This window comes from Stegodyphus dumicola, chromosome 4 (assembly GCF_044657685.1).
Source record: "Stegodyphus dumicola isolate Sdum_Otavi_A_Nest chromosome 4, ASM4465768v1".
Lineage (NCBI taxonomy): Eukaryota > Metazoa > Arthropoda > Arachnida > Araneae > Eresidae > Stegodyphus > Stegodyphus dumicola.
The window spans coordinates 206138525-206153927 of record NC_140771.1 but is presented as its reverse complement, the minus strand read 5'-3'; the positions used below and the strand labels follow the sequence as shown (position 1 = coordinate 206153927).

Sequence of the window (15403 nt, the reverse complement as noted above, 5' to 3'; positions counted from 1 at the left end):
AGACCAAACTACCAGTGTTCAGAGACTTTACCGCTCGGCCTCTGGTGGACGCACATATCATTAAGAACAAAAAAAACTTAGCTTCAAACTAACTTGTCAAAAGTTCTAATTACAGTACAAAGGCTGCAACCAGATATCCAATATCCAGACCTCTGAATCACTAGCATTACTCTAATTATGTATTTTACTATTGGTAGCGTCGCCGGTCACTGGTGGCACCCACGGCGCTGTAGCTAAGTCGAGTGCCGGTCACCAGCGACCCTCATGGCAGTCAATGTGTTAACAGGGTTCGTACAGCATAGTATAACATTTCGTACACATTTCACACATGTAAATTAAGTAATTTAATAATTGAATTACTTAAAAGCTTTCAAGGACCATTGATGAAATAAATTAAGGACCTATCGCCAAATGGGAACTGAATAAACTCAATTAAAGATATTATGCCTGAACTTCACTTTTGTACTACCATCCTGAGAATAAAATAAATCCGTAAGTAGAATACATTATTATTAAACATAATTATAAAACAAATTTCAGAATAAAATCAACTTTATAAAATTTATCAAGTAGCATTAAATATTTCACACTTGACAGTTGAAAATATTTGAAAGATTAGTAACATTTTATTTACATCTTACTAACTGTTAGCTTTATGTTGATTTTAAGTCTCACTTTGTCACGTACTTTTGCTCAGTCTAGAGGTTTAGTAAATAGCAGGTAGATTTACTAAAAAAGTCAAACAGCATAGGTTAAAATGAGAAGCAAAATCACAATCGGCACGATTGCTAACACAAGACCTGCTCATCTGAACAGACCTTGAAAGCCTGATGTAGGCACAGCTGGCAAGTTTTAAAATTTAGTTTTGCTTTGCCTGTCTGATACAGTTAGCAGTGTAGCTTCATGTAGAGTTCCTGGGATTATAACCCAGTTAATATAATTTGAGGTTCCAATAAGTCACTAAAGCACCAGAGGTGATAAGCTGTTTTGTCTCACTAGATGCAAAAAATAAGATTTACATTAATTTTACATTTTTGTGACTACAGTCAGGGTTAATGAAAGGCAATAACTCACTTTAAATAAGCAGAGATAACTTTTAAGGGTGAGCAGTTAATTACACAACATTTATGCTTTGTAGTAAGAACACGCAACCAAATATTTACAAGTCTTCTTAATCTGAAGCCTAAACTGATACATTGGCTAATTTACACCAATTTCCTTCTCTGTAAGCATCTTTTTTAACAATTAGAAATTTGTTTGAATACATAAATCAATGTTCCCACCAGCTTCTGTGTGCTTTATCTCCTAGCCTGTCAATCTCTCGGCATTGTTACCAATGAGATTTTACTTGATCTGGTAAAAGGTAAATAGTCCAAAACCCCTGACAGATGTGAAGCAAATTATCACCGTGTCTGAAAGTAATTACAGAGTCACATAAAGGTTTAAATAAACCTCTTATTAAAAAGAACATAGAATATAAAGGCATGTTCTTATGCTAACAAAATCAATTACAGCTCATGATGATGCAATTAAACAGGAATAGCCAAATTCAAACTAAAACTGTGGACTAGTAATCAAAGACTATAAAATTGAATTTTAATCTTATCTTGCATAGTAGCACTTTCATTGTAAAAACTCAAATGTCGGCAGCGATAATGCAAAGCAGAATAACAACAAATTATCAGACCTTGCAGGTACTAATGCAGTATGCAAGAGGATGCCAGAAACACACTTCGTCTTACGATCCAAAAACCTCATTTTAAAAACTGATTTACATTCTGGTAAAAAAACAGAAAATTAAGAGTACAGGCTGAAGACATAAACTGGTTAATTTTCATAATAATAACGTACATATCTTCAAAGAACAATTTTCTTTCTCTTTATGTATTCAGTTTCTTCAATATATTTCATCTTCAATTTAGAATTTTTGGATTTAAAGATTTCACTTATTCTGTAAAACTAAATGCATTTAGAATGTACAAGCTGCCAAAACAACAACAAAAAAGCTGAAATTTGTATTTCTTTCATAATATGAACATTCAGAAAAATATGAAATGATATATGGTAAGAGTCAGTTACATAGACGGTGTGGCAGAATTTTTAGAATTTAGTGACACACAGAGCAATAATATATATGGAAAAACTTTTAGACTGGCACAGGGAGCAGATTTAATGAAGGCACTAGGCAGCAGAATTTAGGATCCACAGATACTGCATCATGTGGGAAAATGCCTAGTACCAGGCCCTTGTACGAAGCACTGAAACATACAAGATGAATCTTTTAAATTCTTAGTTTTTAATTTCTTTATTAATAGAAAAATTCCTTTCTTTAAATGTTTGTCCAAGTGATAAGATTAGAAAGTGACAGCCGAAAACATCGCGGGGGGGGGGGGGGCAACGCAAGGTGAAAACGTCTTAAAAATAAAACAGTTTAAAAACACCGACGTCGAAAATATCGCGGTAAAAAATAAAGTACCTACAAATCATCGCATGACGATAACGCCACAAACATGCGTTTTTCAGGCTTTAATAGTTGTTAAAAGATACTCGCATAATTTTTGAGCGCAAGATGGAAAGAAGGATACTTTTTACTTTCATATTATTTATTAACTAATATTAAAAAAAAAAGAACAAGAAATTTAAACAAAACAAGAAATAATTTTCACTATGAGAGTATCAGATTAACAAAAGTGAAGAAAATAACCTCGTAATTAACTTGGCAATTTTTTACAGATTAAGGTCATGCAGTTTTGAAGATCTTTTTTCAATTCTTTTTTAGACTACACTTTTCATGAAAAATTAGCAGCACAACTGTATTAAAAAATTTATTAATGACATTTGTTAGTTAACTATGTCGGTTTAAAACTATTAAGTGCTATAAGTTGCATTAATTTTCTATATTTAAGTTTCCATTTTACATTTTTTGCAAATATTCATTAGTTAATAAAAAATATGAAAATAAAAATTACCCTTCTTTCCATCTTGTGTTCACAAATTATTATTATGCGAGTTTCCTTTTACAGTTATTAAAACCTGAAAAATGCATGACTGTGGCTTTATCATCATGCGATGATTTGTAGGTACTTTATTTTCTACCACGATATTTTTGAAAACGTTTTTAAACTGTGAGGTTTTCGAATCACTTTATTTTCAATGACAATGTTTTGTACCCCGATGTTTTAGAACTGCAATATTTTTTCCCAAGATGTTTTCATGTTGCACTGTTTTCTATGTGACTTTTCGGCGGACACCGATTAGAAGCATTTTTGATATTTTCCATGGTTGTGACTAGTGAAAAGTATAAAAAATAAAGGGAGGATATTAGCATGTTAAGAAAAAGACTTCTAGTATCAGAAGTAAAACATGTAAATATTATGTTTTCATTGTTCTTCCAAAAATTCTCCTAAAAGTACGAAATTCATCACAAACTTTCTATAAATTACATCCATTGTGTGTTAATATTATGAGGATATTTTTTATTTTGTCATACTTTTTTGGAATCTTAAAATCGTCAGTCTATAAAACTTGACTTAAAATCTTTCTAAACGTTCCAAATTTTTAATTATTTCATAAATCAATTTCATAGACAAAACTGATGCATATTCTGAGAATTCTGAATATTCATGAGAAAAACCCTTACCGTGAAAAATTAAAAAGGACACATTTTAATTAATTTAAACCCTTACCATGAAAAATTAAAAAGGACACATTTTTAATTAATTTGGTTTTGCTAAGAATTGTTTTGTAAATTGTGCTTTATACCACAGGGTACCTTATTTATTACCACAGGGTTCATTTATTTATTACCACAGGGTTCAGCAGCACATTTTAGTTAAAAAAAAATAAGCACTTTTCAAGCACATTTTAAGAAAGAAAAATAAGCACCTGTTTAATTACATATACAAAACTGCATAACCTTAAAATAAAAATAAGATTTAACCGTAATTCAAAATCCGAGAAATTCAGTGTTTAAAAAGAGAATCAGCATTACTCAACCATGGGAAACAATTACAATTATTTTTTAATTGCAAATAACAGTTCAATTTATAGAACTAGTTTACAATGAGAGGGGGAGAAAGAACCCTATGCAAAACTAAACTATATTACAAGATTTAACAATGAAATATCAGTTTATGGAAAATAAATAATAAAACTGTATTTTTATATTCATACAAAGTACTTTACAACATAAAAAAAGGAACAAGAAAAAGATTAAATTTTAATTTAATGATTTATGCTTATTAATTAGTAATATTACTTCTATTTTTGATTTTTCTTTTCATTAAAGTCTGAATCCAAATCTCTTAAGAGAGTTTGTTTTTCAAAAACAGTTTTTAACATTTCATTAGATTTATTTGAAAGATTTAAGTCTTTTGTAACTTCAGCCTTTACTGCAAATATATTATAAATATTCATACATATTGCTTATAGTATAAGCATAAATCGATCGTAATAAACGCAAGTATGAACTGACCACGTGGGATTTGAAATGTCTATAGTCTGTGGGTGGGAGGAAAAGTATGCGGAATATGCCGGAATTTTCTACCCCTTTCACAACTCTGACCAATAGAACGACGTGCACCTGTCTCTACTCTACTCGCGGAATCAAAGGTTATGTTAATACAGAGAAAGCTAGTTCTGGAAGTATGATTCACATCTTACACTACAGATAAGAAAGAAAAAGTTTATTTATTTGTGGCTTTGATGCAGGGAAAAAAAGCACTAAAAACAAAACAAAAAATAAGTGCTTTAGAGAAAAAGTAAGCACCTATAAGGGCTTTTATAATTTATTTTCAAATATAAGGACTTATAAACACTTGTAAGGACCGCTACGAACCCTGTACCATGTTTATTTTTCAGATTCAAAATATTGCATAAGTTGCAAAAATGAAAAGTAATGTCACTTTATAATATGACAGCAAAAAGTAAACATGCTTTATTTTAATGTTATTTCTAATTTATAATTTCAATATATTACCATTATTTTAATGAAATTTATCAAATGTCTTAAAAAAATCTCAGCAAAATTCGTAGATCTCCATATTAAAAATTTTCTATAAAAAACTTAAAATCTCCATAATGTTGGCAAGAAGCCAAATTTAAAACTGTTTAATAAAACAATTCACATCCTCAAAAGCGAAAAGTTGTTTAAGAGTTCTTCATTAGAAAAAATTAGAAGTCATTTCGAAATGCTTGTGTTTCACTTCTAGCCCAGAAACTCAAGTATCCCACTGTTTATATATTAGAAATAGTTACAAATTAAAACCCATTCAAAAATAATCATATTTGTCAGTGAATCACCATAAATATTCCTCCAAAATGCTAATTCATACTCAAAATGGCAGTTATAAAAAGACAGAAATTTCAGATGGACCAGACCTGCTACCGATTTTGGTCGAAATTAAGGACTTCTCAATTAAGGGCCAAAAATTGGTCCAAAAAGAAAAAAAAAAAAAAAAAAAAAAAAAAAAAAAAAAAAAAGAAAGAAATTTAAGGACTTTTAAGGACCGTATGAACCTTGTTCAAATAATTTAATAAAATATCTCAAATTAGCACTTTTCCAATGGAATTTTTTAAGTTTTCCTCATAGTAAACACATTGAGTTAATCTCTCCAAAAGTGTTTTCTATGGCAGCATCCCTCTTGGTAAATGTCGAGACTATTTACCTTAGAAGAGATGCTTTCCTAGAAAATTAATAAGAAAGATAATTATTCACTATTTAGGAAATTTCTAAGAATACAATTGAGAACAAAACAAAAAATAAAATATCTAATAAAAAATTAAATCATTTAATACAAAATACAATAAATTACAATAAACTAAAAATGGGAAGAAAAAAAAGGTTGTAATTTTTAAAAATATTCGCAATAATCACTACCACGATTAAATTATGTCAAAAGTCCAGTATTTATGAGTAAATAGTTTGCATTGTGATAAAAATATTTCTTGAATTAAAATTATATTTATATAAGACTAAATATTTGCAGATTTTGTTTTATGCTGGAATTGGCTTGTGAATGAGATAATTTTTAATTATTCTTACTTACATAAATTATAAAATGAATGAATTGATATTATTATAAAAACAGATAAAAAATCATTTGGATTATAAATGTACACAATTAACTTTCTACAACTCAAAGAGATTTCTTTTTTTGAGTAACTAGAAGAGATCTGTTTTTCAAGTAACTCAAAAAGATTTCTTTCAAAAAATCAGGTTAAAAAGTGTCCTAAATTCTAAAACATGCATGCCTGGATAGTCAGCACTCAAATTCTAAAAAAATTCAATCAAGAGCAACCTCTTTTATCTTGCACATGAGGAGGTCTAGTATTATCATTTGAAAATTCTTCTCTTCCTCGACCACGCCCAGCAAACTCGCCACTCACAGACATGCCTGACATAGCTTCTGAAATTGCTTCAACTCGTTCAGCTGTATCACTTCTAGGAACACCTCTGTGAGTTCGTCGTCCACCAGCTGCAGCCATAGGTGTAGGCTGAGCTGCAGGCTGTAAAGGGGATAAAGAAGCCATTCAGAATACATATCAATAAATATACATAAATAAAAATACAATGCAAGATAAATAGAAAATGCATACAATAGAAGATAAAAAATTTAATTTTTTACCTTCTGTTGTATTCGATACTTTTTTATTTCATGTTCCAAATGTCAAAATGTTTTAAAGAATTTTTTTAATTAAATTTTGGGTATATGCTAAATTATTGTAAATTCATTTACTTAAAAAATATAGTGAATGCACAGAAATTTAAAGATTTGTACAAGCCGAAAATGAAAAATATGAAATATGTATGGTATTTACGAATATGCTTGCAAAAAGCGTGTATCCGCCTTTAACAAAATAAGTAAATATTTATTAAATTATTTATAAATGTATTTGAAATGAAGGATTTATTCATTCATAAACTCCTGTGAAAGTTACAGTGAAGAAATCTAATTATTAAATGTATTTAAATTTATAATGATTATAAATATTATCTAAAAACATAATAACCTTAAGATTGAATTGTAAACATAAATTGAAATCGTATTGACAAATAAGTTTATAAAACTACTTAAGCAAGAATTGTTCGTACAGGAAAGCAATTTGTTAAAAAGATATTGTAAAGCAAATTGTATGAGATGTATACTTAATGAAGTAATAAGAGTTTTAGAATTGTAATTGCTGAAATTAAGGGTAAAAAAGATTACTACACACACAGCACTAGAGTTCAGCTCCCGACTCGGTTCAGTTGTTTTCGGAACTCAACGTAATCTCAAACCTCTCCTCGCTACAACTCGCAATGCATGCAACAATACACACGAAAACCCCAACGAGGCACACTCTCGATACAGCTGACGAACAACATGAGACTGACAATCAACTCAAAAAACTACAAGACACTCTCTGCTCTGCATAGCAGCAGGGTTTATATAGCTTTTGGAACGCATTCGAGAACATTCTGGGCCTAACCGGTAAGAATTCATGTGGCATATCACCAAATGGGCACGCAGCTGGACATTAGTAAGAGTATTATTTGAAGCCATGTAAGTCACCAGTGTTTAACAAACACACAGATTTATACTGTTAATCTGTGTGTGCTAATTATTTCTACAGCTTCAGAAAATTCCTCTGCATATCTGCAACCTCTAAAGATAAAAATTCAGAAGAACACGAAGAATTAATATCATGCTCTGATATTAAAAAAAATAACAATTTATACAAATAGAAAAAAGAAAATTGTACTTACATTAGTAAACTTCAATTAAGTAGTAACTAAAAAATTTATTAGGAAACATAAAACAAGAACTTAATGTCACACAAAAAAATTATTGCAATGAATTTAGAGTGCATTTTTTGGCTTTAGCCAAAAATTCTTTGGAAAATTTCCTGTCATAACAATTAGTTTCCTCATAACATTTAGCAATTAAAATGTTTTCTAGAGTTTTTGGTGAAATTGAAGAACGAAACAGTTTTGTTTTTCTTCACAACACTGAAGACTCTCTCGCACTCAGCATTACTGTGTGGAATTACGAGAATAGCACATAAAACTCTTGCTAGTCTATCACAACAGACGGTTTTACAAACTTAGTATAAAGTTCTTTCAAAAGATCATTAAGAATTTGGATAAGCAGGGGAGATTTTCGCGAAGCTGATTGTAGAAGGGTATTTACACTTTCAAAAATCTTAATGGTACTTAAACAAAACTACAATATGTTTTGTTCAAATCCGAAGAAAGAAGACAGAAAAATCCTTTCCTCCCGGCTAATAGAAGACCGTTTCTTCTTCCCTTCAACTTCTTTAACAAAGTTGACCTTTGAGGAGTCTTCTAAGCATTTGCTTTTTAAAGGGTTTGATTCTGAGTGTTGGTTTTTCCCCTTTAAAGCATTTTGATTAGAAGCAAAGTTGGTTTTCGGAATCTTATATGCCGAGAAATTTGATGGGATCTGTGGTTTCGTTTTGTTCTCTTCGTGGAAATATTTTAGCAATGCATCCCACTGTGCAATAAACCTTCCTAGCGCTCTGCCTAAGGATAACCATCTCGTGCATACATGTTTCAGAATTTTTCTCGTTTCACCAGAGCACAGTTCTTGGAAATTCTTTAGGTTTTCTTTTTACACTTTTTTCCAGATAGAAAAACATCAATCAGAAGCTGGTCAATATTTAACGGTAAAGCAGCTGCAGCTTTTTCTGCTGCCAAATTAATTAAGTGGCATGGGCATCCAATAACAATTAATTCATTTTGTTCTTTTTTGAGGAAAGAGGCTACACCCTTTTTGTCACCCACCATGACATGAGCATTATCTGCACCAAATGAAATGCAGTTTGATATTGGGATGTTAAGTTGTTTCAACTCATTAATTACCAAGGAGGCAATATTTTTTCCTGTGGCGTCTCCATTTAACAATAGAAGACGCATAAGATGAGTTTTCATTTCATTAGAAACATCACAGAAATATGTGACAAAGATGGGGTAAAGCTTCCAATCGCTGTCGTTGCTGCCATCGATTGACACCGAAAATGCTGAATTCTGGAGTGCAGCTATCGTTTTACTTTGTGCATCGCAAACAATTTCGTTCACAATAGAAGATGTTTTCGTGCGAGCACAAGCATATTTCTGAGCAATCTTGGAGTCGGGAAACATCCGTCTGAAAAGTTGACCGGCGTGATCGGCAGCGCTTAGCGGCACATTGTGTTCAATGACGAAATGCAGTAAACAAACACTTTGCCAAAATGACATCGGCATCCGAATTCGTGGCTGAATTTGAAAAAAAAATCATCCACTTTCTTTGACATTGTCGAAGCCGAAGAATTAACTTCATGCTTTTTAGACTTAACATGCTTCACAATGTTGCTTCTTCCACCGTTACTTATTATGAAGTCACACACGCACACGTTGCAAAATGCATAGTTATTTCCTTTGAAGGATTCTTTAATTGTTGGAAATTCGGCTTTATAGGCAGGCCAAAACTCATTTCATAACAACGACGTATTAAGAAAATTCGTAGCACGTGCAAACAAAAAGAAAAACTGAATGCGACAATCCACACTCGCTGAGTAATTCCCTTGCTGCTGAAGCGAACGCAAAAAAAATAATCTGGCACCCACAAAGAAAAGAGTGGGAGAAACAAGTTCAGCGCATTGGATTGGCTGGTTAAGCGGCAAGTTGGGAGAAACCGCAGGTTACTGGATTTGAAGTAGTCGGTAGCTGGCGGTAAAACACGATGCAATTGGCAAAAATCGCTGAATTGGCGAAAAATTCTAAAATTTCGACAAAAATCACTAAAAACACTTGAAAAAGGAAAAAAATCGTAAAAAATGAATTATGATCGTAAAATCATAAAGACAAACGCATTTTCGTAAAAATTACAAAAAATTCGTAAAAGTTGGCAGGTATGGCTCTGTATTCATTTCTGGAAGCTTTTTTCTTTAAATTGTTATGATTTTAGTATTTTTTTGCTCCAATAACTTTAAAGTAATACTTAAAGACAACAAAATTATAAATAAAGGAGACAGTGTTTATTGAAAGAGTACAAAACAAACAGTACATTTCAAAACTGTTCACACACGTTCTGCAGAGAAATTAAATGCTTTCAAAGACCATCAATGAAAAAAATAAGGACCTATCAGTAAATGGGAAATGAATACATTATGTACTCCCAAACTTAACTCTTGTAAAAATTTTACCATTGTAAAAATGAAAACATGCCTGTATGTAGAATACATTATGATTAAAATATAATTTAATATTTACAATAATAATATTTCAAAATAACAAATTCATAATATATCAAGTAATTAGCATTAAGTTAAAAATTTTGTAGGAAGTTATATTTTACACTTAAAACGGTCTCATATCTTTTAAAGATTAGTGATATTAGGTTTTACTAAGTTAGCTTTATATTGCATTCTTTTTGTCTCATTTCATATACTCACTCAGCCCAGAGCTTTGTGCAGATTTAATGTCGTGGTACATGTTAAAATAAGAAGGAAAATAATAACATTATTGTAACAGAAGTATGGCTACTGTCACCACCGCTGCTTGCTTAGAAAGAGAACTGCTGACGATGTTGCCATGGTTTGGAAACACTGAAAGTTAGATGCACTTTGTCTGAAGCAGATAATGCCAAAAATAAAAGTCCAAATAATAACAACAGAAGAAAAATCTGTTTTTACCACATGGTACAAAGTTTTAAATGTTATTTTATTTTATATTTTAATTATACAGCATTAAAACTGGCAACTGAAAAAAAAAGACTGAAGAGCAATAAGCAATCTTCGAGAACAGTAGAAAGACTAACTGATTATCAACAGGCGTTTGATGAATGGGAAAATCAAGGCATTATATTAAAATGTCATCCTGAATGATTGTAGAAAAACAGAAATTCTTCTGCTTGCCCCACCAAGCAAGCACTGTTTAATGAAAATTCTACAACTAAAATTCACCTAGTTTTTATGGATCTACTTACCAATGGGAAAGTGTGATCTATATGGTGAGTATTACAGTGAGGTTCGTGGCCAAAGTTTTGAAAAAAAAAAAAAAAAAAAAACCATCAAAATCATACCTATCTAAAGTATAGATACTGGTAGGTTTCCATGAAATTTAAAAGATTCCCTGTCTGTCACATACAGAGAAAGAGGCATGAGTGGAAAGGTCATTACAAAAACATACTTGCCAACCTATGACACTCAAAAATCAGGAGATTTTTCACAATGTTAAAGACTTCTTAAATGATAAAAATATAATTTTTAATAATGAATTAACTTTAAATAGTAACTAATTCTTAAATGCAAGCAACAAAAAAATACCTTACACATAAAAAACATCTTTATTACTTGCATCGTTTAAGGAAAAAAAAAAAAAAAAAAAAAGACACTTTAGTTTTCGTACAAATGTTATAAACAGTGGCAGATTTTGCTTTCTTTAAGAAAGAAACTTCATAATTTTGTTCACAGCAATTGCCACGTAGGCCTGTTTTCGCTAATAAAAGTTTTTCGAATGTGTCATCACTAATATTAGATCTAAATTTAGTCCTCGTTTTCGCAACACTGAGAATCCTCTCACACTCTGCATTACTATAGGGAACTGTCAAGATGGTAACACAATTCTAGACAGTTCACTATATTTTACAGTTCCATCAGCACCTTTCACTTTTCCAATTAAACTCCACTGGGTGTCAATCCTAGCTGATTTTATAACTTCATCCAAGTTTTCTAATTGTAAAATGCTGTTATGCAGCTGTTACAATTAGAAAACTTGAATGAAGACTTGGATGGATTGTTTCAATTTTTCCTTCCTTTTAGAACTCCTTTCAAGATAATAATAAATATCAACGATGTGTTCATCCACATTTATGGGTAAAGAAGCTGCCCCTTTTTCAGCTGCTAAATTTAAGAGGTGACAGGTGCACCTCATAATCTGAATTTTCCTTTTCTTAAGATGCCTGCAACACCAGTCTTCCAAGCCTACCAATACTGGTGCATTATCGGCACCAAGAGCTAAGCAATTATCCAGAGGGCCTGCATTTTCTTTTAAAGTTTTAATAATTAGCTGTGCTATATTAAAGCCTGTCAAATGTCCTTCTAAAGCCGGAACATAAAGTAAACTGCACTCAATTTTTGAAGACACTGGATCAAAAAAAGAAACAACAATTGGATACAGTTTTGAATCGGTATTATTACTTCCATCCGTAGAGAGGCAGAAAGGAGCTGTTTTAATGCTATCAATAACTGAAGATTTATTTTTCAAACCCATTTCTTTAACAATTGATCCTGTTTTGATTCTTGCACCTTGAGTATTTTTTAGCGATTTCACTATCGGGAAACATTTTTCTAAATAAAGCTGCAGTGTGATCCGATGCATTCAGTGGCAGGATGTGCTCCAGTAAAAAGGCAGAGAACAGACAATCTGCATTAATAACTTTTTGGTCCTTTGTTTCCGAAGAAAAATTTAATTTTCCGTTTTTTTAAAAACAACTCATGTTATCCTTGTGTTTTTGCGTAGGTACATGTTTGAGAACATCCGCCCTTCCACCATGCGAAATCGAAAAATCGCAACGACGGGCGGTACACATCGCAAATTTATTACATTTCTTTGAGGAAATAATGGAATGAAAGTCAACTGTGTACGATTTTTGAAACGTACACGAGTATTTCACTTTCTCGCAGACGTAACAAAAGATGATAATTTCTAAAACTATTTCCCTAAGGCACGTGTACTCACACAACTCTGGACAAAATGAAAGAAATAACTAAAGCACATCCAAATAACAACTTACTTTGTCCTCATTGGCTAATATATGCCAGCTGACACGCAGTGGAGCTCGAAGCCCATTGGAGAACTGGAGAACGACGTTTCTGGATACGTATAATGCTCTCACTCACAAAGCAGAAGCTATCTGATTAGCAAGGTTTTGTTCACATTGTAGATCTAGAAAACATCAAAATTGACCGAAGATTCTCGAGCCTCAACCTTGAGAATGCCAACCTATCAGTACAAGTTTTTTGTGAATGCCTCCAAACTGTCCTATGCTACTTGTGTTTTTCAAATACCATTACAGGGAACTTCAATTCCAAGGTTAGAGTTATTAGCTTGCAAGGCTAGTGCAAGATTAGCCAAGTCAATACAGAAAGATCTGCACATGGAAGATGCATTAACTTTATGTCATACTCTATGGATGTTCTTCACAAAATAAAAAGTAAAGGTACATGGACGACAATCATTGCCAACAGAGTGGAATAAGACTATCATTTAACAGGTCTGGAGATTCGCACCATATACACTGAACCCTGACGATCCCCCATCAAGAGGATGCTCTGCAAAGCCTCTCATCAAAGGATGTTAGCGGAAAGGACATTCTCATAAAACCGAAAGATAGGGCAAAATTGGAACACTTTCCAAATACGGAATTTGTTAACCCTCTGGCTGATCATCCATGATTTCCACGGGCAACTCAAATGTAGCAAAATTTGCTCATCCCACGATTTCCGCATGCATATGTTTTTCTTCCTTTAGAGAGGAGCGCATCCAGTTTTTTCCCCGTTTAACCACTAAAATAAACTATATACAGTATTAGGCGTTTAGTTTATGTTTTGGTCTACAGATATCGTTAGTTGTCCACTAAATTGCTGCATTTGAAGGCACGTGGTATTAGCCCTCAAATTTCTTTTTTTGCAGCTTTTTTCTTACAGAAATATCTGCTAGAAAACGTTCAGCGATTATCTTGATTATTTAATTAAATTATTGAATTATTAATTAGAATTATTGATTAGATTAATAATTAGATTTATTGAATCTGGTGCAAAGACTTGAAGTTGGACTTTGCCTTGAACCCTGTTTTGAACTCTATCATACTAAAATGCACTTCTAAGGTATTTTTCCCTCAGCGCTTTTTCTTAAATTTTATACACAACTTTTGTATATTATGCAATAAATAAAAATTAACTGTAATTCGACTGAAATTTATTTTTAAAAAGATTTTCTTGGTGATAACATTGTTTTTTCTGGCGACTTAGTTTCTCATGATAAAAATCTATATAAAAAATATTTTCTAGAAAGAAAAAGTGCATTTTTCAATTCTCCAATATATATAGATTTAAAATATGCAAAAAAAAAAAAAAAAAAAAAAAAAAAAAAAAAAAAAAAAACAGAATTTTGGAAGCTATTTCGATCCACAAATTGAGCAGTCAGAGGGTTAATCCAGAGAATAAAACTCTTGTAATGACAGTTTCTTTTCTGACAACTATTATCAATCCAAATGCTCAGTGCCTTTTCCATCTTCTCAATTACTAGCGCCCGGGGGCAAGCTGCACGTTTTGTCGCAGATCCTACATCAACTGCACTTCTTATTTCTTTTTCATTTTTCTTAATATTGCGGACTGTTGCTTCATTCAAATTAAGACTTTTTCCAATGTGCCTCCTTTTAAAAAATGATCTAAGATTTGTATCTTTACTTCTAAAGAAATACATTTCCTCTTAAATGTTGTTTTTTTATCTTTATCGAACATATTTTGGAACTGAAACTTAATGCCTTAATGTAAAAAAGTTACTCTTTAACACACCGTGGCTCCACACAGACTGACGACTAGCAGCGTAAGACGCTTTTGCTTTCACGCCACATAGACGAGGATTCGAATTTTTGAAGTTAAACGTTCAGGTTGTGCATTTCGGAGCTCTTATTGTAATCTCATGTCGTTCATCTTCTGTGACAGTAAGGTTATTTATCTGGTGAATGTGGACTTTTGTGACTGGGTATTATTTCTATTGTGCTTCTTTGACAGTCATGGAACGAAACAATTTTCCTTGTTACCGATTAAAAATTTAACGGTCGGTCTCCACAATGTGGCTCGTCACCTAAAGGATTTTTGTTCTTACAGGAACCGGATCTTGGAAGACCACTGGCAGGCCTTACGAAACAAAGATTCTTGTGTGTTAGCCTAGAAAGGTTTACTTAAAAAGACGGGAAATAAGAATGTTACTTCCACTCCCTTCAATTGTCATTTCAATGTGAAACTACTACTCTTTTGAAACCTTTCCTTAAAGAGGTTATCACATCTGGCAACAGTCCCTGCTAGACGGGACTTTTCTGAGTAACGAGATTCTGGTAGCTGGCTTAAATGGGAGGATTCCTAGAAAAAAGAGCCCCGCTGGAAGCGAAGTACCGTCTAGCTGCAGAAACGATGTAGCGGTTACGCAGGTTTTTTCCCCAACCTCACCGAAAATGTCTCGGCTGGAGCTTTGTCTAGGGTAGAGATCAATCAATAAGACGAAAGCTCTGCTTCAAAAGAATCACGTGATCCCAGTCTGAGCGATAATCAATTACTGTTTGGCGTTCAAGTCTTTGTAGTACTGTTTGTAGTAAGTGAAAATGGTAACCTAGCTGCATGGGTTTCCCGGAAACGTGCG

The 15403-nt window shown here is 32.4% G+C and overlaps 1 protein-coding gene across 1 annotated transcript in view; it reads right to left on the bottom strand.

Annotated features, from left to right (window-relative positions):
* aub (piwi like RNA-mediated gene silencing protein aubergine) overlaps positions 1-15403 on the bottom strand; it is a 138475-nt gene that overhangs the window by 108761 nt on the left and 14311 nt on the right. The window contains exon 3 of the mRNA XM_085815918.1: positions 6300-6507. Coding sequence (XP_085672044.1) covers positions 6300-6507 — 208 coding nt within the window. The remainder of the gene's footprint in view (positions 1-6299; positions 6508-15403) is intronic.